The sequence below is a fragment of the Nyctereutes procyonoides genome, unplaced genomic scaffold (assembly GCF_905146905.1).
Source record: "Nyctereutes procyonoides isolate TBG_1078 unplaced genomic scaffold, NYPRO_anot_genome, whole genome shotgun sequence".
Taxonomy (NCBI): domain Eukaryota; kingdom Metazoa; phylum Chordata; class Mammalia; order Carnivora; family Canidae; genus Nyctereutes; species Nyctereutes procyonoides.
Window position 1 is genome coordinate 8,344,234 of NW_026575025.1, and position 25,774 is coordinate 8,370,007.

General features: G+C 54.1%; 1 protein-coding gene across 2 annotated transcripts; it reads right to left on the minus strand.

The window, feature by feature from the left end:
* Positions 1 to 565: 565 nt before the first annotated feature.
* IGHMBP2 (immunoglobulin mu DNA binding protein 2) lies at positions 566 to 25,742 on the minus strand. Of its 2 annotated transcripts, none has more exons than XM_055315221.1 (15): positions 25,608 to 25,742; positions 23,639 to 23,808; positions 20,912 to 21,095; positions 20,420 to 20,517; positions 18,431 to 18,594; positions 16,076 to 16,276; positions 13,794 to 13,941; positions 12,451 to 12,625; positions 9,998 to 10,180; positions 9,600 to 9,718; positions 9,109 to 9,203; positions 8,087 to 8,210; positions 6,461 to 7,369; positions 4,102 to 4,274; positions 566 to 1,678 (listed from the first exon to the last, which is right to left on the minus strand). In XM_055315221.1, exons 1-15 carry the CDS (start codon positions 25,691 to 25,693, stop codon positions 1,481 to 1,483), a joined length of 3,027 nt encoding a protein of 1,008 aa, XP_055171196.1. In that variant the 5' UTR covers positions 25,694 to 25,742; the 3' UTR covers positions 566 to 1,480. The 2 variants fall into 2 exon arrangements, with proteins under 2 accessions (XP_055171196.1, XP_055171195.1); XM_055315220.1 differs by having other exon boundaries at positions 12,451 to 12,694.
* Positions 25,743 to 25,774: the final 32 nt, after the last annotated feature.

Below are 25,774 nucleotides of genomic sequence, written 5' to 3' on the forward strand. Positions count from 1 at the left end.
ACACCTGGTCGGGGAGGCTGAGGTCACAGGAACATGAATGGCATTTAGGGTCAGCAGGTACAAAGTCTGCATGAGGGGTGTCTGGCAGGGGCGGAAGGCAGAGGACATTGCGCGTGGGGCGAAAGCGGGAGGGTCAGACCCTGGGCCGTGGACATGAGGGGCAGCAGATCTGAGCCCACAGGGCAGACCCCCAGGGCCCCTGGGAGGCACTGTCTCTGACGCCGCCTGCCCCTTTCTTCCCTTGGATAGCAGCCTCTCTCCAATCATCTCTTCACGGAGGCTGGTCTGGTTTGTACCAGTTTATCACCCCAGCCTTCCCAATTTCAAACTCATTCTAATTAGAAAAGTCAAGCAGAAGGAGGTATTTTTCTCCCCTTTGTCAACTGTGACCAGGGACAAGGCCCCCGCAGTGGCCCGCACACCCACCTCCTTGCTCTGAATGCTGCCAGCACCTTCTGGATGCCCAGCACCTACAGCAAACGTCGGCTCACATTGAGCCCTGGGCCACTCCAGGAGAGACACAGTGAGCACAAAGGAGAAAGCACGTTCACCAGAGACATAACAATGTGGGAGATGTGCATGGATCTTTATTTCACTCTTAAATAATTTATATCCCATTTAAACAAATAAAACTCTGAGACTAAAATATAACCACCTGAGGTTCTCCTCAATGAAGCAGCTGGCAGAGAACACCCGTGGGAGGGCTCCGGCTTTGTGTCGGCCGCGCGGCTGCTCTAGGACAGCCCCTTTCCGTGACCGCCACCTGCACAGGCTCGCAGAGGCCAGGGCGCCTTCATAAACCATGCCCCAGCGGGCCTCCAGACCTTACAGCCGGAGCTGAGTCTGCTGCCCTGCAGGACCAGGTCGGGTCACCACACCCGGCCAGGAACAGGACACAGATGGAAACTGGACTCAGTGAAGTCACAGCTGCGTCGGGGCACATGGGAGAAGTGCCCGGTGCTCTCAGATGCCATCTCCAGGTACGTGATCTGACTTTTCAAGTGCTCTCCCTCATTCTGGTGGCTGAAAGCTGGCCAGCCCCCAAAAGCAGGAATTTCCTTGTATGAAGCTTGAGAGGGTACTGGACCCAGGAAGGGGGACATAGTTTGAGGGGGACCCTCATGACAACACCCAAAGTTCAGATGGTGGGATTTCGGTTTTGACTTGGAAGGAAGGAACAGATCAAGAAACGGTCCAAGGCAGGAGAAGGGGAACGTGGCATGCCTGGGCCAACCACACCATGTCCAGAGAGGGCCATGTGGCACTGACCGCACGCCCAGGCACCCTCTTCCAAGAGCTGTCAGGTTAGACAATCTCACCTCCTTCCTCCCAGACACCGTGTCCCCCACCCGACTCTGATACAGGCAGGTGGGTCAGGTTGCACACTGTCACCAGAAGCAGTACAAGGAAGCAGAAAGCTTGCCCTCACTGTTTTTTTCAGAGGCAGGAGCTCTGGAGCAGCATGTGAAGAACTAGCTCTTCACTTTTCCTTCTCCTTCCGTTTACTCTTCCTCTGGCTGGTCAGCTCATCCAGCTTCTTATCCAGCCTCCTCTGGAGCTGGGCCCTCTTGGCTGGGTCCAGGGACCTGTCCTTGGTCCCACTGCCGGCATAGAGGACTCCTTCCCGGCTGATTCTCTGCCGGGCGTGGGCGTGAGCCCTCTCCCCACAGCCATGGATCTGGGGGTAGGGGAGACACAGTGGTGAGTGCTAAGCCAAACAGGGACAAACACCCTGCAATTCTGCCCACTGCAGAGCTTGGGGACCATGACGCCCCATCACGAGGTTCTGGAGGGGCTGCCCTTCCTGCACCTGAGCCCTCACCAGCAGGCTGCCATGGCGGGGGGCTAGAGGAAGCACCCACACCCTGCCCTACATCTCTGCCTTCAGCTCAGCCCAAACCATCCTCTGAGAAAATGCTGTCGCAGGGCTAGATCCCCACAACCTCCCTGACAGGGGGACATCACTTTGGGTATGGGTGACACACACACAGGCCCACCAGCAGTGGTGTCTGAAAAGCAGAACGTCAACACACAAGTCATGCCCCTGGAAGCAACATGTCTTTCCTCAAGCACGTAGCCCAAGTACAATCACGTCCCCTCTGGGCAAAAAGCTGTGTTCTTTAATCTGATCCCGACACTAGGCCTGTCACGGGAGCTCCAAAATGTGCATGAGCTGGTGACATGCCCCTGTGTTTTCAGGAAACTCTCACGTAACTCCTGTTTTTGAAAGAAGGAAACCTTCTGAGCACATCCCCTGCACCAGGTACTACAGCCAGTGCACAACGCGTGCATAACACGGTTCCTTCTGGAAAGCCTCCTTCCATGTTGCAGACGAAGGGAAGGGAATTGCCCGTGGAACCAGCATGGACCTAGCCTGCCAGCTCCCCCAGCCCTGTGCACAGCTCACTGAGACCCTGGCAGCCTGCCACCTGCACAGTGTCTGTCCCCACCCCTGCCGCTCGAGGCTCATGGGCTGCCCACCACAGCTCTCCCACAGACAGCCATGCTGCGTCATCCTTTCCATGTGGACCAGTCTCCCACATCCTGCATCCCCCGCTCCTCACTGCACCTCGGTCAGGGGTGAGGGCTGAGGCACACCACCCAATGAACATGTGGGGCAAGTGGCCCAGGGCTGAGGCAGAGTTCATTTGCCCATGTGACAAAGGGAGCAGGTGAAAGAGCTAGTGCTCGAGGCTGAATCCCTGCCACCCAGCCCCATGCCATTTCTGCACAGCCTCATTCCATTGGCCATAGACTTGTGACAGACTTGAGGCCCTGCCCGTAGCCAGCATCTCGTGTCAGACAGGACACTGCGCTAGCGCTCCCCATAACACTTCCACCAACCACACGGGAAACGCACAGCCCACTGGCCCCTGCAGCCGGAGCTGCCCCACACCAGGGGCCCGCATAGGCTATGCCAGTAATGCAAGCTGGTCCCCCAAACCTCCATAAGGCAATTTCTAAACATCCTAGAAAAACATCTTTCTAAAACACCACACACTTTGTCAAACAGATATGAACACAGACTGTGCACATGTGCATGTGCGTGTGTGCACAAGTGAAGGTGGGAAGGGGACTGGGGCAGGAATAAGGGGTGGAGAGGGGACCCCTGCCCAGGGTGGGACACCACCAGAATCTCCATGCAGCTCATCCAGGACGGTGACACCTCAGACACCACATGCCCTCCCCACACCTGCCCCTCCCACCCACCTCCGACAGTCCCACTGCCATCCTCCCACTGGCCCAAACCAGAAACCCAAGGGCCCCTCTGGGTCCTCCTTCCCCTTCTTGTCGTGACCCACAACCAGTTCAGGGCCCAAGTCCATCCCTCCATGCTCCTCACGACCCACCCCAGGACCTCCCAGCCTCGCCCTGAGCCTTCCCTGCACTGCAGCCAGGGCTCCCACAACATGGTGGTGCTGAAACCTCCAATGCTCCCCTCGGCCTCCAGAAGCAGAGCTCAACTGCTCGGTGCACAGGCTTCTCAGCCTCCATTCCATCACCCTGCCTCTGGCTCTGCTCCCAGCTGCACAAGGGCACCCCCTCCCTGGGGCCTTCACATATGCCCTCCCCCACCCAGTCCCCACCCCTGCTGCCAGCTTGGCGCCAGATCCTCCCTCAACACGGTCAACACGTTGTGGCACCAGACACAGCTCTCATACCCAAGTCCCCACGGGTCCCCGCCTGGAGCAGAGGTGAATCCTGCTCTGGCCCCCAGCAACCCACACCTGGCAGAGGAGATCCACATGTGCTCAAGAAATGAATGAAGGGGCAGCCAGCCCATTTCAGACCGTGGGCCAGAGGCCCCACCTCCCACCTTCCCTATGCTAACCCACTGATAAACTCCAAAGACACTAGAACAAAATCCCCTCTACCCAGAATTCCCACCAACTTGGTGGCGACTTGGCAAGTGTGACATTTTACTTCCTCATGCCTAAAGCAGAGTATGAGTCTGTGTCCACTCAGAAATATTCAGTGCTTCTGACCAGCCACTGTTTGTGTGTGGAGCACATCTGCCCAGGGCCTAAGCCCCGGAGACAAAGCACCACCACCACCACCACCCCCGCACTCTGCCATCTGAGCCCCCGAGGGCCGCCATACCTCGGGCAGGTGGTGGCTGAGGCAGAACCGGCGGCCACAGTGCTGGCAGAGCTGGCCCAGGGTCACCACGCTGGCTGTGCACTTAGCGAGGCCGCAGGTGTTATCTGCCTTCACGGCAGCCGCAACCAGGGCATCAAAGTCCTCCTCGCTGGGCAAATCTACAGCTGCATGTCCTAGGGGAAGAAAAGGGTCGCTCAAACAGGGAAGAACACAGTGGGATGAGAACCCCGCTGCTGGACCCGTGGCTGCCCTGCCAAGCTGCTGTACCCAGCTTCCCACTTTCTGTTCACAGCAAACAGGCAAATGACCCTCACTCAAGCCTGGCATCTGTTCAGCCAAGAGTGGCCCTTCCTCAGGGAGCTAATAAACAGTCCCTGCTAGGAGGTGTGGGCAGCATGCAGACTTCCTAGAAGGAAATCAGTACACACACAGCGCCCCTAAAAGTCCATCTGCTTTAATCAAAAAAACATCTAACTACGAGGACGTTCCTTACGACGTGAACCATAGCAGGGAAACAGCTGGACAAACCAGTGTATTCACAGATAACGACGTTAGGGGACCTCAGCCTTCCTGACCAGGTATGGAGAAACCTTTTTAAGTTACTAGAAAATGCTCAAAAGTGGCAAAGAAACAGGAGATCATGCATAACTTTAATTCTTTAAAATGTATTTGTGCACTCCAAACATGGACATGCAGAAAACACTGGAAAGCTCCCACCAGGCAGCTGTCCTCAATGATCTGGGGGACAGGAACAGACAGGACATGCCGGCATGCCATTTCCCGGAGTTAATTCCGTATACTAGGCATGCCGCAGCGCCAAGTACACAGGTCAGGATGGTCACCCAGGGGCAACCATGACCTCACTCAGAAAGCCCCACTGGTCTACAGGCACCTTGGTCGGCTGCAGCCACACCAGTCTTTCCATGCAGATGCAACTCTGCCACCATCCCCTGCAAATGGTGAGGGGCCCCAAGCCCGTCCCACACCCCAGACGGGCTCTACTGCACTCACAACATGCCAGCCTGCTGAGCATCAGAGGGCAGGGGAGGGAAAGACGTGCTCATGCCCAGGAGCAGCAGCAGGAGGCTTAGGGAAGGACTGACAAGGTGCTCGCCACTTCTCAGCATCCTCAGGAAACAGACAAGATGCAGGGACCAGGCACACAGGAGTGTTCAGGCCCCAATCCAGAAACGAGATCTCCCAAGAGTCCTGACTGCTTATCGGACAGGACCGAGTGCCTGTCATTCCCCCAACCCTCCTGAGGGGCAGGCAGCCTCTGACGCATTCAGCGGCACCCTACCCCACCGGGCCTCCAGCCATGGCCCCAGGGGCACGTTCAGACTGGCCTCTGCTTCTCAGCTGCTGGGACCTCAGCACAGAGTCTAGGGACTGACTGGACAGGTCATGTTCTGACTCTGAGTGGCAAGATGAATTCTGAAGGTGGCCGCTGCTTCAAGAAACACTTCAAAGCGGGGCTAAGTCTCCCCAGAACACAGTCTTCAAGTGACCATGCCACACACCTCCCAGAAGGAAGGCCAGGTCCTCCCGTCATTGTGTCCCAGCACCTGCCCTTTACGGCACTAACCATTTTCTCAACGTGATTTAAATAGGCACTTAACTTCTCTTTCTTCTGCCAGAATGTTGGTTCCTGGAGAGCAGGGGTGACTTTACTCCCTGGCACAAAGCAGGCACATAGTAGCTGCTCACTAAATACCACAGAACCAGTAAGCTATGGCCTCAGACCCTAGGGCTGCTCTCAAAGACCAAGAGTCATGTTTGTGCAGCTTTGCTCCCAGAAATTCAAAGAAAAAAAAGATGTGGATGGTTTGGTGGTCTTGTTCAGAGAGCAACAACTGGAGTAAGAGATTACCCAGAGGCCTCCAGAAAATCTGGGCCTTCAAGCTCAGTTCACATGGATGCTCAATCACACTGCAGGGCAAGGGGCAGAGCAGAGAGACCCACCAAGCACACCAGTGCGCAGCGACTGCAGCGCAAGATAGGAGCTGGGATGTGGGACAGCTATCACCCAGCACGGACATCTGAGATCACCCAATGGCTTCTAGACACTGTCCTCGGCTCCCCCTCCTGGCTCTTCCCCTGCACTAAGTGCACCCTGAGGGCTTCCCACCTGCCAGGCGCTGCCTGAGGCCCCGGGGACGCAAAGGTCACCGTGACCAACCACTGCCCTCAGGGAGTTCATACCAGACCAGTTAAACACAAGGTGCAAGATGCAGAACCAGAGCAGGAGCAACAAGAGGAAGTCCTGAGTCTCTCTGAGGGTTGCAGGCAGGCTTCATGTGGGGCAGACACCCCAGGCACAGGGCGCCAAGCTGGACTCCCATTACGTGACCCCACTTACGTTTTGCCTCTTTCTTCTTCTTCCTCTCAGGTAGCGTGCGTGGCCCTGAGTGCGGGGCCTGCTGCCCCTCCATGGCTGGCCGCTCCTGCCGGCTCTTCTCTCTCTGCAGCCTTTCCAGGTGCAGGGCCTTTAGATTCAGGGGGTCCTGGCCACTCTGCTCCCCAAGAGGGGGCTTGGTCTGTGTGGGGCTGGGGGCCGTGGGACCGACAGGGGCTATGCTGCCGACCCCTGCTGCAGGCGGCAGGGCAGGTGGGGCAGGCGGCGCAGACGGTGCAGACGGGGCAGGAGGGGCTCTCTTGCTCACAGTGATGAACCTCTTCTTCCCCGTCCCAGTGCTGTCATGTTTCAGTCCGTGCTCTTCGGCGATCTGATGGACCCACATCCTGTCGTGTGAGTTCAGGGAAGGAGGAAACTCCAACTGAGTTTTCTCACTCACCACAAACTCCGCAATCATGGCCCTGAAGTGGTCTGCATGGTCTCTGCTCCCTGCTCCCTCTGGGCTGCCTCCGTTGAGGCTGGGCTGAGAAGGGACCTCAAGGCCCGAGGGCTTCCCACCCCGCCTCTTCCGCTCCAGCCCAGCAGCTGCTCTGGTCTCCTGGGCCCCTTCCTGGGCCCCCTCCTGAGGCCTGCTCCCAGGAGGCTTCCTGGACAATGCCGCAGAGCTTTGGGGTTTCGCACCAGCTTGTCCGTGGCCCTGGGAACTCTCGTGGGAGTAATTTTCAGGGATGATGTCATCAAGATATTCAAAGGCGGTGCGCACCTCCCCGTGCTCTGTGAAGTGATCCACCAGGGTCTTCAAGAAGGCATGGTTGCTAACAGTGCGAGAATCGCACACAACTGCCACGTGGCGCCGAGCACGGGTGACAGCAACGTTGATCCTGCGGTCCTCAGCAAGGAAGCCCACCTCACCTAGGAACAAGCCAGGGCTGAGCGGCAGACCCAAGACTAAGGAACAGGTAGTCAACTCCGGCACCTGAGTGATAAGGATCACCAAGGGGATCGTCCGACGTCCCTTCTCCACCAACCACCGGCCCACTGCTGCACCGCCGCCTGCTGGGCCACCCCGGGCACCTGCGCAGACCTCCTGCTGCCCATCCTGCTGCCTGCCCATGGCTTACCAAGTCTGGCTCCACAGTACATGGTCTGGATACGGCTGCTTGTCTCCTTCCCCAGCCCAGCCCGGGAGGGTGACTGCAGCCAGCAGCAGGGAAAGCGCGAAGGATGAGCCCACTCCACACGGGCTCTGGTCTGAGCCCTGCTGCACCCCACCTCTGGCCCCATCTCTCGCCTGCCTCTTGCCCCATGCCAAGCTCACAGAGACCACGCTCACACCAACCTGCACAACCCCAGCAGAAATCCAGTATGCCCTCCGAATAATCTATTCTGTGCTTCCCCAGAGACCTCTGTGGAGCCCTACATACCTTTCTCTTTTTTTTTTTTTTAAGATTTTATTTATTCATGAGAAACAGAGAGAGAGAGAGAGAGAGAGGCAGAGACACAGGCAGAGGGAGAAGCAAGCTCCATGCAGGGAGCCTGCCGCGGGACTCGATCCCGGGACTCCAGGATCATGCCCTGGGAGGAAGGCAGCGCTAAACTGCTGAGCCACCCAGGCTGCCCCCTACGTACCTTTCCTATTGGATCTGACGAAGGACAGTACCACAGCCTCCTTCTCTCGGCCTTGGAAGCCGTCAACTGACTTAATTTCAAGCTCAGGGTGCCTGTGGGCAAGGCTCTGTCTGAGCAGGTCCACCTGGAACACCAAGCAGGGCCACATCCACATCACAGCTCAGGCCCCGGCGGCCTTGACGCTGCTCTTGTACTTGGCAGAGGGCCTCACGCCACACAAGGGCCGTGACTGCCTTCTGACATGTCAGCAAACACACGAAGCAGCACATAAACAGGTCAGGTGCGGCCTCACACCCCAGCACTGACGTTACATCATTTTTTCTGGCTCAAGACAGCCCCCTGCCCAGACACCCTTCTGTGTGATGCCTGTAAACCAGGAAGGGATGGCAACCGAGCCACAGACCTCATGATACCTTCCTCACCTGCATTTTTCCCACCAAGCAAGACAGACTTTAGTGACAAGCATGTAGGCACTGAGAGAGAAAACATGAGAAACCCCAAAAAGAAAGGAACAAGTGATGGCTGCTTCTGCTGCCCCCCCACACCCAGTAACAGGCAACACCCCGATCTTCCTTCAGCAAACTGCCTGTCCCACACTTAGCCCAGGAAACAGAGCCAGCCCCCCTACCCAAAGACGGGTGAGGAACTGCTCCAGCCACAGCAACCAGTGCAGGGATGGGGACCTAAGTCAGATTCCTAAGATCCAAAGCTGAGACCCTGTGGGAGAGGCTGTGATGGGACAGGCAGTCCCCAGGGCTGCTCTGTAAGGATGGCGCCAGCCCAGGCAGCCAGGACCTCCTGGGCAGCTGGCCAGAATAATGACGCCAAGCAGGGAAGCAGGCTGACATCAGCAGAGCAAGTAAAAGAGACAGACTCTTGCTACTGTCATGTGTGCCCTGCATCTAGTTAGGAGATGAACAGTCTGCCTAGAGTTTACAGCCAGAGACCATAAACCACACTTTCCCTTCACTTAGGGGGACTGTACCCCACCGACACAGACAGACAAATGGGCCCCCTCAAACCTGGAGGTTGTATGGCGTGATGACGGCGATGTCGCTTGCCTGGACACCAGCATCCACCAGGGCCTGGATGTGCAGACTGACAAGGCGCACTTCACCTGGAGGGAAGTAAGCAGGCTGTGGGCCAGGTCACTTGGAGCAGACCCCCATCATCAGTGCTAGTTTCTTTAGCAGTCCACACAATCCTACAAGCGGATCTTACATCATGCCCGGGATAATGCCGTGAGCTGCAGGGTTGCCAGACCGAGCCAACGAAGACACAGGCCGGCACCATGGGGGAGCCAGGATCTTGTCCAAGGCCGACGAGGCCGACCACAGCGGCCTCATGCCCCCTCCCAAGCCTACTCCTTCCCCCAAAGCCACATGTGTTCCCACCTCCTCTCTTCTCCCCCCCTACTCAGCTCCTCTGAAGTTGGCAACTGCAGTAGGTTTCCATGAAGAGGAGCTCAGGGTCTGATGAAGCTAGAACGCTGGCCCTGTCCCAGCGAGCTCACCAGGGTTCCCCTTAGACTGGTCGTCATCCTCTTCGAGTTCAAACAGCCCGCAGCCGGCTGTGTCCAGGAGCAGCAGGGGGATGCCTGTTTCCTCCGTGGCAGCCACTCCCGGGAGGTCCCTGCACGCAGGTGGAGACTGAACACATGAGCCCAGGGCAATAAAGCAGAGCTGAAGCCCTAATGGCAGAACTCGAGTCTCTCTTTACTCCCTCTGGCACAGCCTATTCCCACGGGAAACAGGGGACATGAAGAACCTCAGAGACTGAGCACCCCAAAACAGCCCTGCAGAGTAAGGCCCTCCCACCTGAAAGCCAGCCTCAGAGGTGACTTTTACTCTAGACTCTCCACTGAATGCGGGACTCAGGGTAGGCCAGGTGGGGCAGAACCAAAGCACTCACCGCAGAAGGTGCCCAGCCACGGAAGGGTGGGCTGTGAGCTGCCCATGGTACAGGGCCTCCGAGGCCCACCGCATGATGGCCTGGTGCATGCGGTACTGCACCGTCAGTGTCCGCACCACACGCGCGCCATGCTCCTCGGCCAGGCGCTCCATCAAGCTGAGTGACAGCCCCGCCAGGGCAGCCCTGTGCCAAGACAGGAACCGGGAAGGGGAGCCTGAGTTTCCGAGTCTGCCCTGAAACCAGAGTCTAGGGAGGAAAGCGGTGTTCAAACCTCAGATCCCAATGCCCCCACCCCAAGTCCTGACCTAAAATTAAGGTTGTGCTCACCCCAAAGACGCCCACATCCTGGGACCTGTGAACACGTGACCTTACCTGTGTGTGTGAAGTCACAGTAGGCCCAAGGCTATCGGGGGGGGTCCTTCTAAGAGGGAGGCAGGAGGGTGAGGACGAGGGTCAGGGTGAGGGTGAGGGTCAGAGAAGACAAGACCAGAGAAGTGAAGACACTGCCCGCTGGCTGTACGGGTGGAGAAGGGGCCCCAGGTGAAAGAGTGAAGCACTTCCAGAAGCTGGAAAAGCCTAAAACATGAACCCTCCCCCGGAGCTTCCCTGCCAACACCCTGACTTTAACCCACGGAGCCCAAGTGTGGACTTCTGACTTCCAGAATCACAAATAAATATATGCTGTTCGGGATCCCTGGGTGGCGCAGCGGTTTGGCGCCTGCCTTTGGCCCAGGGCACAATCCTGGAGACCCAGGATCGAATCCCACGTCGGGCTCCCGGTGCATGGAGCCTGCTTCTCCCTCTGCCTGTGTCTCTGCCTCTCTCTCTGTGTGACTATCATAAATAAAATAAAAATTTTTTAAAAATTATTTTTTAAAAATAAAATAAATAAATCTATGCTGTTCAAGTGATGATTTGTCACAGTACCAACCGCAAACTGTTACAAATTATTTCAAACTCCAACATACTTCAGCCACAAGTAACCCACTACTAATTGTAACCACAGCTGACTTTCACCAAGGGCTTCCTGTGAACCACTCTTAACGCTGTTAACTCACTCAATCCTCACAAAACCTTAAGGGGTAGTGTTGTGCATCCCACTTCCCCAGGAGGAGAGTGAGACACAGAGAAGTTGAGGGACCAGCCCAAGGCTGCCCAGCCAGTGAGCCAGTGACCTGCAGAGGCCGAAGCACCTCTTCACCACCATGGCACAACATCTCCCTCCCGGTCGGTGATACTAAAACTGGGGCAAAGTTCCTGATCATACTTCAGGGGCCCTTGCTCATGGTCGACCTCTTCCAATTCAGATACCTACTGAAAACGATTCATGCCAGAGACATGAGCAAAGCAACTACCAGTCCCCGCTGCAAACAGAGAACTGCCTGGCACAAGTTCCCCCAACAGGGGCATCCCTGCTCCAAGGGCACAGCCCCAAACGCTCTCCACACAAAGGTCTGTGCAGGATACAGAGCCCCTGTCCCGGAGTCTCCACACCAACACCTACCGTGGGGGCAGGCCTCCCATCAGGACAACTCCCCAAACACAGCGCCCCATCTCCACCTGCACTGCACCCACTCTGAGGACCCATGCTAGGTGCTCTCCTTCTCCGACGGACCCTGACTTAATGCCCCTCTGCTCTGGAGGCCCCCTCTCCCCTCTGGTGGGTTCCACCCAACAGACATGCCGGCGCATTGTGCTTCTGGCCCCCAGAAAAGGAGCCAGAAGCTCCACTGCGACCTGTCCACACTCACGACGAAGGATAAGAGCATCTTGGGGAGCAGCAGAACGAGAAGAAAGCCACCTGTGTGGGGAGAAATTCCCTGCCTCGGGGACGACTGGTGTCCCTGGGCGCATTTACACAAGGCCAGTCCTGGTCACAACTTACATCCCAGTTGGAACAACCAGGGAACGAACAGACTAACACACTGCCTCCACAGAAACACTGAGAAGCTGTGACAAGGGACCTACAAATAACAGGTACACATGGAGACAGGGTGGTCACAGGAGGCCACGAAGAGGGCTCATCCGGGAGAGGACTGAACGGAGGAGGGTGAGGTCAGCTCGTGTCCGGGAAGGAACCGTCCAGACGGGGAGAGAAAGGGCAGAGGAGGCCAGTGAGGCCAGAGCAGTGGAGGAGGAGGGGCTGGGACGGCCAAGCTCGGTCACGACACCAGGGACTGCTGCATCTCTGCGGCATGCAGCATCAGAATCTACAGAATCACTCCTTGTGGCCTCAGTCAAAGGATGTGCCTACAGGTCAGGACTCGGGAGACTCCAGGCCAGGCCAGGAGCTGATCAACCCAGAGGCCAGTTGGCCCACCCACAGAAGCAGCTCTCCCTCAGACCCCACCTGATGGAACAGACACATCGACCTGCTGGGAAACCACTCAACTGGCCCAGACTGGGCACGGTGCCGAGTGCTAAGGCGACAGAGACACGGGCAGGGGTCTTACTTATGAGAGACCGTGGTGGGGGGCAGCTGTTTGTGATCTCCAGCCAGGATGCACTTCCTGGCCTTCAGCAGGGGGATCCAGCAGCTAGCTTCCAGAGCCTGTGCGCACTCGTCGATGACCACCACATCAAAATGGGTATCGGGCAGTAACTTCAGGGGACCATCAGAAGAGGCACCTGGTGGAATTGGAACCGTGAGCCTTACAGAAGTTGCTGGCTGTCTGCGTCCTAGCAGCTGTGAACACACTGCAAGAAATGCCAACAGACCTGTCGGTTCAGAATCCAGTCCAGCGTTAAGATGGTGTAAGAAGCGTGCGTCTTGGAATAAAAACTCAGGAAGGACATTAAAAACCTCGTGTTACAGCCCACCTGTGTTCATGTGTGAGGCAGTGTGCTCCTAGCCAAAGGCCACCTCAACACTCCCTATAGGGGCTGGGAGCACCCCCGATGCAGAAAGCCCTCTCCCCAAGCATTTGCCCAAAACCACGAATCTCTGAGGCAATGCACAACAGCTGGAGGGAGTGAGACGTAACCAGAAAGCCTCAAAGGAAGAGTGAGGGAATGACATGTCCACAAGGGGTAGAGAAGCTCCAACCTGACCCTGGGGGCCCAGAAGGCGATCTACACACATCAGGCTGTGTGTGTGCTCACACAAAACCCCAGGAGTCCCAAAGCACTTATGGCTGGTTCACCTCTGGCTTCAAACCAACAGGAAGCGAGGCCCGAGAGCTGTGAAGCGCCTGGCTGAGCGCTGAACATGTGCTCCCAACACACAGAGGCCCTCGGCCAAGACCCGCAGATGTGCCACTTCCATCATGGGAGGCAATCTGTACGATCCTCCCCTGCCCTCTGTGCTGGCAGGCTTCAGTGGCCGCCGGGGACAACAATGCAGGCATCTCAGAATCAGCTCAGGGAAGTCACTAAACAAACCAAACAGTAACAACAAGCCCCGGGGAGGGAAGAGAACCTGATTTCCGTATTCCCAGTATCAGGAATGAAACCAGTGACACTATTACAGATGCCACAGATATTTTTAACATAAGTGGATATTAAGAACAAGTTTAGACCTATGAATTTGATCCGTTAGATTAAATGAACGAGTTCCTTGAAGACACTACCTGGCTCAAGAAGAGGAAACCTGAATATCCCTGAATCAATATGGATTAAACTGAGATGGTCATTGAAAACCTCCTCATAAGGAACACTCCAGGCCCTGAAGACTTCCATGGTGAATCCCACCATTTATGGACAGCTCTACACAAACCCCGCCAGAAACAGGGAAGGGAGAAGACCCCTCCCGGCCCCCTCTAGGAAGCCTTGCTGAGGGCGGACCCGCTCCCCTCACCCGTGTTCGTCGCCAGCACCACCGCTGCCGAAGTGAGGCTCTCCAGCATCGCGGCTTCCTCCCTCTCCTTCAGCTCTTTCCTTAACAGCTTGACTTCATTCCAAACACTACTCTTCTCTCTCCTATCCTGGGTTTGCCTGTTGTTCACCTACAAAGGAAAGCCAATAACACATAAATGCTTGCACGTGATTTCGCACCTACTTAGCTCTTTCTCGTTCATGAAGTGCTCCTGTTTATAACCAGCTGGTCCACTTCATTAAGCTTGAGAGGCGCTAAAATGTCAAGAATCCGTTTGATGGGCAGCCCAGGTGGCTCAGTGGTTTAGCGCCACCTTCGGTCCAGGGCATGATCCTGGAGACCCAGGATCGAGCGAGTCTCACATCGGGCTCCCTGCATGGAGCCTGCTTCTCCCTCTGCCTGTGTCTGCCTCTCTCTCTCTCTCTCTCTCTCTCTCTCTCTCTCTCTCTCTCTCATGAATAAATTTTTAAAATCTTAAAAAAAAAAAAAAAGAATCCATCTGAAAGGAACAACAGATACACACAGATACACACAGCACTTGACACCCTGTGGCCTTACTGCCAGTGTTACCCGCACGGGGGAGGGAGCGGGGCAGAGTCCAGGTCCTCAAACCAGACAGTGCTTAGAACTGTAACTCAGATGAAACCAGAAATGGGACCCCACGCTACCCTGAGCAGTCACCGCACATGCTCTTGGCAAGAAAGAGCACCTGCCATCCCAGGACTTGGGTTTTAGCTGCTCACAGAGAAGAGGCTATACACTTCAGTCGTTATTCCATATTTGCCAAGAGAGTAACAAACTTTTCTCAACCTATAAAATGTGTATCTAAGCCTCGACTTTCTGTAATACTAAAGAAGACACTCTTCCTAGAGGCACCTGGTTAGCTCAGATGGTGAAGCGTTTGCCTTCAGCTTGGGTCATGATCTCTGGGTCCTACGGTTGAACCCCAAGTTGGGCTCCCTGCTTAGTAAGGACCCTGTTTCTTTCTCATCCTCTACCTCTCCTCAGCACTCAGAAGCTCACTCTCTCTCAAATAAATAAAATCTTAAAAAAGACACCCTTTATTTTTTTAAGATTTTATTTATTCATTCATGAGACACAGAGAGAGAGAGAGGGGGGCAGAGACACAGGCAGAGGGAGAAGCAGGCTCCATGAAGGGAGCCTGATGTGGGACTCGATCCCAGGTCTCCAGGATCAGGCCCTGGATTGAAAGCAGCACTAAACCGCTGAGCCACCCGGGATGCCCAAGATACCCTTCCTAACTGTGATTTCTGCTTTGGAGGACTGGATATGGCAGGGTTGACTGGGGGGCCTTACTGTGCCTCCCTTATGGGGAAGACCCTGAAAAGCACTGATTACAAATGGAAACAAGAAAGGCAGTCATCCACATCTGCGGTGGAGGCAATACCATCCAGGCATACTCCTATCCCCTCTACCCTCAATTTGACATGCTCTCAGCCTGTCCCCAGATCTGCTGGGTGCACACTGGCATCTCGAGTGCCACCTGACTACTCCGCACCCATGGGAAGGTGGACTCACAGCCCTAGCCCTGTGGGACCAGGACACAGAGGAGCAGCAATGTGAGGCCATGAGACCAGCTGACTGTGAGCAAACGAAGGGGATGGTAAATCAGAGAACCAGCGAGCGCCAAAGTACCAGACTGCAAGACTTAACACGACTCCAATTATCCTGTCACCCACTGCCTCTCTTCCACAGGGAGAGTGTAAATGGGCCAAAATTTGGGAAGATGAATTTTTGAATTTTTATTATCAGGTTCCTGGGTTTTTTCTTGCCAATACTACCAGACCTAGGGGATGTTTAGAGACATGTCTTCTTTAAGATAACCTCTCACCTCCTCCCAAAACTACTTTGTAAACAGCTGAGACCCTATTAAGTGCTGAATACAAGTTTCTATCAAAAGTGGGCAGTCCTTTATTTCTTAATACAACTGGGAGGGGGGACTCTTTTAATGGGCAGTTCTGATGCTTGAAATTCTTTTTTTTAAGTAGGCTCCATGCCCAGTGTGGAGCCCAACTCACCGCCTGAACTCACAACCCTGAGATCAGAACCTGCACTGAAATCGAGTCAGGCGCTTAACAGACTAAGCCTCCCAGGCACCACCCCCTACCGCCCCTATGTTTGAAATTCTTAAATGAATTGATAGAGGCAAAGGAAAAGTGAAGAGGAGCACAGACAAAATTGGCTCCCAGGAAAAACTGTGGATCAGAAACCATGCAGAGCAGTTGCTGGTAGGAGGTACGTACAAAGGCCTGATCAATGTCCTTTCTGATGTCTGCAACAATCTGGGCATTGTCACTCCGCGCTAAAACCGCGTCGAGGGAATGCTGCTGAATGGACTCCAGGAGGCGGGCAGGGTGCCCGAGGCGCAGGATCTTCTGCTTACACCGAGCCAGGCGCTCCACCAGATTGTCCACAGCTATGTTAGAGGGAGCACAGCACAGAACCTGGGGGGGCAAAGCTCAAATTCAGCGACTTCTTTAGTCAACCACTTAAGTTCATGCTAAAACAAAGAGAAAGCCTTGAAAGTAGAGAGAGGACAGAGTGCACAAGTGATCATGTCAGAGCGGCTGGAGGGATGGCTGGGCGCGACCTAAAAATAGTGAAAGGGAATAGAGGGGAAGGGAGAAGAAATGGGTAGGAAATATCAGAAAGAGAGACAGAACATGGAAGACTCCTAACTCTGGGAAACGAACTAGGGGTGGTGGAAGGGGAGGAGGGCGGGGGGTGGAGGTGACTGGGTGGCAAGCACTGAGGGGGGCACTTGACAGGATGAGCACTGGGTGTTATTCTGTATGTTGGCAAATTGAACACCAATAAAAAATAAACAAACAAACAAATAAATAAATAAATAAGGGACACATGTTACTGCAGACTCTATAGTAGCTGCAACTGATGCTTCAGAAGTCTAGTCACCAGGCACCTGGGGGGCTCAGCCGGTCAGCCATTGGCTGGGGTCGGCTCAGGACCCTGGGACTGAGCCCCTCATCAGGCTCCTTACTCAGTGCGGAGCCTGCTTCTCCCTCTCCCTCTGCTCATTCACTTGCACTCCTGCTCATGCTCTCGAATAAATAAAATCTTAAAAAAAAATAAAAGAATACAAAGAACTCCTAGAACCAGAAATGTTAAATAATTTGCAACCGGGAGGGGGGGGGGGACTCAAAAATTAAAGCGTCCTGAAATTATCAGGACTGGAGCATATGGTTCCTCACCGATGAAATCACTTTCCCAATCTGACAAAGTGAACAAGGGAAAATCTTTCTGATGGGCTCAATCTTGCTCCTAAAACTATTTTCTGTAGTGATTTTAAATCAGGAAAGAAAAACCAGAAGTTCCACTATTAGAAGCAGTTGACAGCTAGCAGAGGAGGTGGAGCAGACCCCCAGGGGAACACAAGCCTCAGAAGCAGGCGGCCACGGCCGGCCCTCCCTGTGTCCTGCGCCACCGTCATCCCCACAGAGGGCCTGAGTGTGAACCAAGGTGTGTTCTGTCTCACAGTTTACACAAACAGGAGGCATTATCCACTCAAACCACCAGAAATGCTTCCTACCAATGAGTCATCACTTAATCAAGTTTTCAAATGCCTGAGCCAAATCACTCATTTGTTTGAAACTACTGGACAGTTTCACGACCAAGATCTCCCTTCAGCTCTAAGCAGCAGTGGTTCTGCCTGCAGAGAAGCATGAGGCTCAGAGCAAAGACCCTGGAGAGCGTGACTGCCTGAGTCCAAACGCTGGCCCTGCCATCCACCCATTGCTTGAGACCTTTGCCAATTTCTTTGGAAACACGGGTCCCCAGCAGTTCTTAGCACCCAGGATTTCCGTGAGGACTACCTGAGTACATGGACAGCACTCAGAAGGATAACTATTTTGTAAGGACTCATCAGTAAAATGTTGATCATCTTTACTGTAATTCTTACAGTTATCTGATATTTATAAACAAAGATTTTCTAGGGATCCCTGGGTGGCGCAGCGGTTTGGCGCCTGCCTTTGGCCCAGGGAACGATCCTGGAGACCCAGGATCGAATCCCACGTCGGGCTCCCGGTGCGTGGAGCCTGCTTCTCCCTCTGCCTGTGTCTCTGCCTCTCTCTCTCTCATTCTGTGTGACTATCATAAATAAATAAAAATTAAAAAAAAAAAAAAAGATTTTCTAAAAGTTTTCCACATGCTCAGAATCCATAATGATTCACTCATGTGGATGCAGAGGAAAAAAGACCATTCTCAACTATTAAAAACATAAGTGAGTGATATACAATATCCCATGTCAATGACAGGCCAGCTGTCTCCCTGAACTAACTACAGGGCCCAAAGGTACGGACAGGCCTGCCCACAGTGTGAGCATGGCAAGTGTGCTGAGCAGAGCCTCTCTCAGATCCCCAGACCGGCACTCCCAAGCGTGCTCCCCCTTCCCATGCCCCCTGCAGCTCTCAGAAGTCAGGGCGGGCCAAGCCCAATGCGCCACTGGTAGGTGCTCCGAACACTCCTGACTGGGCCTGAATCCAGCTGAGCACCTGCAAGCCAAGCACCTGCAAGCCGAGCTCCTGCGAGCCCGGCACAAGGAGCACATCCATCCTGACGGGGCAGCAGCACCCATAGCTCACCTTTAAGCCCTGTCTCACAGCCTGAAGAATGATCTCGACCACAGTGGTGGTTTTTCCGGTGCCAGGAGGCCCATGGATGATGGCAAGTTCTTTCTGGGACAGCGCAAAGGAGACTGCTTCCTTCTGGGAGGCGTCCAGGGAGGTGTTGCAGAACAGCGGCGGCTCTACAGGAGAGACAGCAGTGTTAGGCTCTGGCTCCATGCCACTCGGTACTTCCTCCTGGCAGAAGGCACTGACCCTTCCCAGGAACTTGCCAACAGACAAAATCAGTCCGCTTGGTCCTCTGGTGGTTCCTCCCAGGAAGCAGATCCAGCTTGCTGCGTGTTTTCCCAAGTCCAGTTTCCCTGGGACCCAACCACACCCGCACATGCTTGTCTCTGGCTGCTACATCAGCTCACAAAGCCTGACATATTTAAAATCCATCCTTTTATTTAAGAAGTTTGCCAACTTATGCTACACAGTAACAGACCTTTCTGAAAGAAATGTTTCTTGGAATCTATTTCTAGTAGGGGTGTCTAAGGGGCTCAGTCCGATAAGCACCTGACTCTTGATTTCAGCTCAAGTCATGATCTTGAGGTCGTAAGATTGAGCCCCCGCACTCAGTAGGGAATCTCCTTAGGATTTTCTCTCTCGGGATGCCTGGGTGGCTCAGTGGTTGAGCATCTGCCTATGGCTGAGGGCATGAAATCCAGAGTCCCAGGATCGAGTCCCACATTGGGCTCCCTGCATGAAGCCTGCTTGTCCCTCTTCCTGTGTCTCTGCCTATCTGTATCTCTCATGAATAAATAAAAAATCTTAAAAAAAAAAAAAAAGGATTCTCTCTCTCTCTCTCTGCCTCTGCCCCTCCCCTCCATGTATGCTCGACTCTCACAAAAAATAAAAGTAAAATAAGTAAAAATTAAAATAAGTTAGTTTTTCTACCCTGCTGCCCCTTTTTAATAAAGTGACAAAAACAAATGACAAAAAGGAATTAGCAAATTTTGGAATCGTGCCTCCTCACTGAATCTTCTATGATGAAGACCAATTATTTGCCTCGTGTACTCTGTGCTCAGAGAGCAGCAGCTATGTGTCCAGCTCTATAGGACACTGGCTACATGGAGACACCCGACCCATGAGTGAGCAGAACTCCCAGGCACAGTGCCCTGATCTGGGCTGGCCAGACTGACACAAAGGTAGAAAGCAGCAGAGGACCACCTGACCCAAAGTCCCAGTGCACATGTGTGCATACATGTCTGTATGTAAAAGACAGAGTGCTCCACGTGGAAAAACTAGAATATACACAAGTACTAGGGAGGCTAACTCCAGATGGTAGGTTCCTGAGGGATCTGTTCCCCTGCTAATGTACTTACTTATTTCCAAATATTCTACGATTAACACATACTCTATTACTCTTCTCATCAGAAATAAGTGATCTTCAATTTGAAGGATGCTGAGAAATGACCAAATGCACTTAAGAATTGGGATTTTTCAAACAAACACAAAAACACTATTAAACACAAACACTCAACCATCCTATTTCCACATCACTGAGTTAGAACATCCTCACATCTCCAGAGAACGTAGTGAAGTCAACAGAACGAGCTGCTTCCTTGCACTAAATACACAAGAGGTCAGTCCATGTGAGTCATTCTGAGAAATTTAAAGTAGACTTTTAATTTATAAAAGAGAGAGGGATCCCTGGGTGGCACAGGGGTTAGCGCCTGCCTTTGGTCCAGGGCGCGATCCTGGAGACCCGGGATCGAGTCCCACATCGGGCTCCCGGTGCATGGAGCCTGCTTCTCCCTCTGCCTATGTCTCTGCCTCTCTCTCTCTCTCTCTCTCTCTCTCTCTCTCTCTGTGACTATCATAAATAAATAAAAATTAAAAAAAAAAGAGAGAGATGCCTTCTAACTGTACATCCTCAAACTCTCACTCAAACACCCTGGGTCCTGCCATTCTCGGTGTTTCTGTAACAACCTCGATCAGAAAAGAACACACAAAGGTTCTTACCTATATTGCTGGCAGGACTGGGGGCTGATCCGCCAAAGAGGACCTCTATGAGTGAGGACGCAGGGCCAGAATGGTACTTCTTTAGCGTTATCAGAGCCCTGCCAACAGAGAAAACTAGAATTAAGAGTGTGGTGAACACCAAATATTGAATCTGTGCCCAACCCTCTGCCCAGCAAAGGCCACCTGCAGCCTCCATAACCCGTGAGGGGCCCACACAGACTCCACACTCAACACAATTGCTCTCTTCCACCCACAGGGGCAAGCAGTCAGGGTAAGTGTGCAGTACTGGAAGAAAATAGGATGCCTGGGTGGCTCAGTATGTGATCCCAGAGTCCTGGGATCGAGTCCTGCATCAGGCTTCCCATAGGGAGCCTGCTTCTCCCTCTGCCTATGTCTCCGCCTCTCTGTCTCTCATGAATAAGCAAAATCTTAACAAAAAAAAAAAAAAAAGAAAGAAAAAGAAACTTGATTCCCAGTCACACAAACTCTTACTTTTTCAGTCGCTTGTAAGTAATGTCATTGGCAAGTTTTAACAGTCTGTAGGCCCGCTCCCGGTCCAAGCTCAGCTGGAAATCATGGGACGCATCAAAGGCTACCGTGACTGATCTCTGTGTGATCCGGGTCAGGATCCCTGTGGCCAGCTGATTGCCTTCATCATACAGACCCACTATATCACCTATAGAAGCAAAAAGTTACACAAATGTTGTGCACAGTTAAACTGTGACCTATTTTATATAATAAATTCCAGAGTATTTCAAATATCCTATCCCTATTGTCTTTAGAAATGCAAAAAAAAAAAAAAAAGAAATGCAATTGGTAGCAATAAAAATTGTTTTATAGTAAAAGTTTTTTTTAATAAATTAATTTTTTATTGGTGTTCAATTTACCATATAGTAAAAGTTTTTTAACCAGCACCTAAATTATATATAAAAATTGACTTGAAATCAATGAAGTGTTTACAGCAAACGTGCCAGTCAAGAAAAGATTTAAAGTGCCTGCTCTGTGCCAGGCGCTATTCCAGGCACTGGTCTGATTAGAAATAAGACACAGACATCTGCACCGAAGGCTTTAAGGAAAGATGAAAAAAAAAAAAAAAGGAAAGATGAAGCCCACCTAGGAGGGGATGGAGAGGGATGAGGGCATCACTTTAGAAACACTGTATGACAAGGGTTCCTCTGAGTGGTGACAGGTAAGCAGGATGGGTCTTGAACAAAGTGGAGCCCTCAAGCACATCTAGGAGAAACATTCCAGGAAGAACAGGAACATCGACGAAGGAGGGAGGGAGGTCATTTGCTGACCACTCAGCACGGATCTCTCCACTTCCCATGGCAATGCTGGGGGATTCACCCATCTGCTAGGTGACCCTGAGGGCCTTCCCTTGATGCCAGGGAGAGAGCATACAACCTACACCTCAGCCAGTCACTGCATCCCATGTCCGTCCCTGGCCACAGTAACCGTTCAGGGATGAGCACAGACCAAATCTGAGGCCCTGAGATGCAATGAGACTTTTGATTGGCATCTGCGAAGAGGCCCTCCGTCTGTCTAGCTGGACCAGGAACCTGAAAGCAAACTATGGCCAGAACCACTATGATGTGTCACCCAAGAAGGAAGCCAACCCAGAAGAAGGCAAAGCCAAGAAATGGAGAGAAGTGAAGCCTAAGCAACCTCCCAAAAGCCCTGAAGCCAACCTTCCAGTATTGCAACCAACGCCATCCTTCGTACCCAAGCCAGTTTGGCTTGGGTTTTCATCACCTGGAACAGAAGACTGTTCTGACCAAAACAGACTCCACTGTGAGAGAAAGCCAGAGCCACTCACATATTTACACCCTATTTATTCTGTGTCGGAAAGTATATGCCACAAGTCAACCAGGCACCAGGCACACCCTTAACTTGGGCTACTTTTCTTCCAGGCAAGGAGTTTCATCTCTACCTTGAACCTTTTCTCTGGCACCTTCCCTCAACTTTATAGAGACAAAGAGCACAGGGCAACAACACTCCTGGGGCAGGGTCTGGTTCTGTGTGTGCAACCACAGGACCCCATGCCTCCAGGGACCACCTCCCCACCAGTACCCTGCATAGGGTCCCATGTTCCAGAACTGAGGTTTCTAAGTTGAACCTTAAAACTGCTCTTCAGAAGATGAAAAAGTAACAACCCTACCTAAGCAACCTTAGCCGGATGCTTTTCCACATAAATGCCCCTGCCCCTGACTTCCTGTTTATGAACCCTTCACTAGTCTCTGGGGTCACACTCCACAATGGTGGTCAACTGAATATACTACTGAATACATTTTTACTTTTCGTTTTCAGATTTACAACACCCACCCACCCCCCCCCAGCCCGCATGGATATTGGACTGTGACAGTGAAACAGTGTAACAGAAAGTTGCCACTGTAACACCCCCAGTCCCTGCCTGCAGATAGCAGCCTCACTTAACAAGAACATGTAGACCTGATGCCAACCAGCAGCCGCTCTTCATCCCGTCTCCAATTCCAGCTAGTATTCCAACAACCGTGGGCAAGAGTTTGGCCAATCAGAATATGAAATTAAAAACCCGTCAGCACCAAAACACAGTGGAGACTCTTCTAGAGCAAGTACAGAACCACTGGTGCTGCCGTCTCCAGGTTTGAGAGCTAAACAGGTGCCCTTGGTGGGTGGTTCAGCAGCTTCTCCCAGCTGCTCGTCCTCTCCAGCAGGGTTGGCACGAGTGTACTTCAAGTACTCCTGGCACAAGAAGCCAGGGAACACGGAGCTATGAACACTGTGTCCTCACTGTCCAAGACAAATACGATGACAGTCCTGTGTAACGTTACACTTTCTAGGGGCCATGATAGAAAAATTTTTTAAAAAATACATTGGTTTTAATAACAACATATTTTAATGCCATATACATTCAACATGTATCACGTTTCCAAAAAATTACTCTAGAGATTATCTATATTTCTTGGTACTTGAACTTCAAAATCTGGTGTGCACTGCACACATGTGGCAATCACTGCCCACATCTCAACCACACACGGCAGGTGGCTGCCACCGCGGACAGTGCTGACCTAGACTACCAAAGAGCCACAGAGGTTGTGAACTTCCAACTAAGAGTTCTTCGCTGCATTGCTTTATTCTCCAACTAGTCACATGTAAGCTGGTGCTCACAAGAGTAAAATAAAAGTCACAGCTTGGAGACCAGCAGCACAAAATATACGCCTACATGGCCAATGCACAGACCCGAAGTAAAGCTGTTGCTGGGAAGCACCGCAGCAGATGTGCATCTCCTGGGCTCTAAGGTGACCAGCAGCCGCCCGTACAGTCCAGTCCTCTGGCTGGAAACCTGCAGCTTCAGCAAACAGACGCCTCGGCTCTGGAGTTCTTTTGGGGAGATGTTTTCCTGCCAGGACCTGGAAGACACCCAATACTGAGAGTTCAATATTTACACTTCCCCAGCTTTTATTCCAGCCCACACAGAAGGAATGTAAAAGGGAGAGAAAAGCAGACAAAGGCACCAAATAAGCCCCACAGAGGCTCTGCATCTGCCCTTGCATCCTGAGCCTCCCCCATCCCCTTGCGCTGGCAGAGCTAGTCCCTTTACCTGATCTACTTGCACTGGTTCCCCCCCCCCATGTCACTTAGTCCATCAGTGCCCCCTGCCAAGTCCACCACCTGTAACCTCACGAGTCCACCTCTGCCTCTCATCCTTACCACTATAACCCCGGTTCAAGCCATACCTCCTCCTCATCTGGACCAGGCAGAGCCTCCTGCCTCCTGCCTCCTGCCTGACCTCGGGGGCTTGCCCTGACCAGTCACAAGCAGCAGCACCCAAGCAGTCCACCTAAAATACAAATCTAGTCACTCCCCTTTGAAAAGTAACAAAGGAAGACCTCACTAAGATGGGGTAGGGAGGCCAGCCAGAGAGGGGAGCTGCGCCATTCCACGTCAGCTACAGACCCTGATGGCACAGAAGCCTCAACCCCACCACGGGGAAAGATGCACATCACATCCCCTGCAAGAAATCCACCAGCCCGGCACTCAGCCAGCGAGCGCCGGTCACCACGCTGAGCGCCCGCCTTTCTGTGACAGGCTTGTATTCCAAACAACCCTTCCCACTGCCTCCTCCTCCGTAAAATAAAGGTCCTTCCTCTCCTCCTTTTGTGGCACTAATCCAGTTTGTGCCACAGCTTCCTTGGCCGGAACTGCGATTCTCTGCTATTATGAATAGACTCATCTCGCTAGTGTGTAAAAAAAAAAAAAAAGGGGGGGGGGCTGTTTTATTTTTAGGGTTAACACCTCCCCCCAAAACCCACCCTTAGCCGTGCAGAGAGCCGTCCTCCGCGCACATCATAGAACCCAGGCCGGCCCGCGAGGCCCTCTCCATCTGAGCCCCGCCGCCCGCCGCCCCCCGCCCCGGGGGGCGCTCCCTGTGCCCGGGGCGGACCAACTCGAGCTCACCGAATCCCACTTCACAAGCGAGGTGGCCACGGCTCGGAGGTGTGACCTGCAACGTCCCACGGCCACGCACGAAGGAGCCGGGGTGCTGCCCAGGCTGGCAGGGCCGCAAAGGCTCTGAATCCTCAAACCAAAAGCCCCTCGCGCAAGCCAGGGCGCGGCCCAGCCCCTGCCCGCAGCGCAGGGAGGGACTCGGCGCAAGCCCCGGAATCCGGCTGCCAGGCCTCCGGCGGCACCGGGAGGTCGCGGCTGCTGCGGCTTCGGCCGGGCGACCCTGCGGCCCTGCGGACGCGGCCTGTCCCCGGCGTCCCCTCGGCGCAGGGCTGCCCTTCTCCCACGTCGCGCCCAGGAAGGCCCCCCCCTCCTCCGCCTCCGCCCCGCCCGCGCCCCGCCCGCGCCCCCGCCCGCGCCCCCGCCCGCGCCCCGCCCGCCAGCTCAGCACCACCTGCCCGACGCCAGCTCAGCCGCGCCCACCTGGGGGAGCCGGTCTCCGCCGCACGCGGGCTCACGCTCACGCCGAGCGCTCCTGCCCCGGGCCCGGCCTCCGCCGGCGCCAGCCCGCTCCGCGCCCCCAGCCCAGCCAGCGGCCCGCATCCCCGCGCCCGCCCCGAGGGAGGAAAAGGGCCGGAGACGCGCCGAGCACAGGCTGGACCCGGGCTGGACACGTGGGGGCGGGGGCTCCAGGCTGAAAAGAAAGGACCTACGGGCCCCCAACCGGCGCCGCGAGCGCCGGGACCTGCCGGCCGCCCCCTACCTGCGCTCCTCGACCTCCGCGTCTCTCTCGAGCTCCAGCAGGGCCAAATGCTTGGTCACGAAGCTCTCCACAGCCGCGGAGGCCATGGCCGCCGACCGGCCGGGCCCGGGGCCGCGCAGGCGCCGCCGCCGCCCCCGCCGCCGCCGCCGCCGCACCCGCGCGGGGCG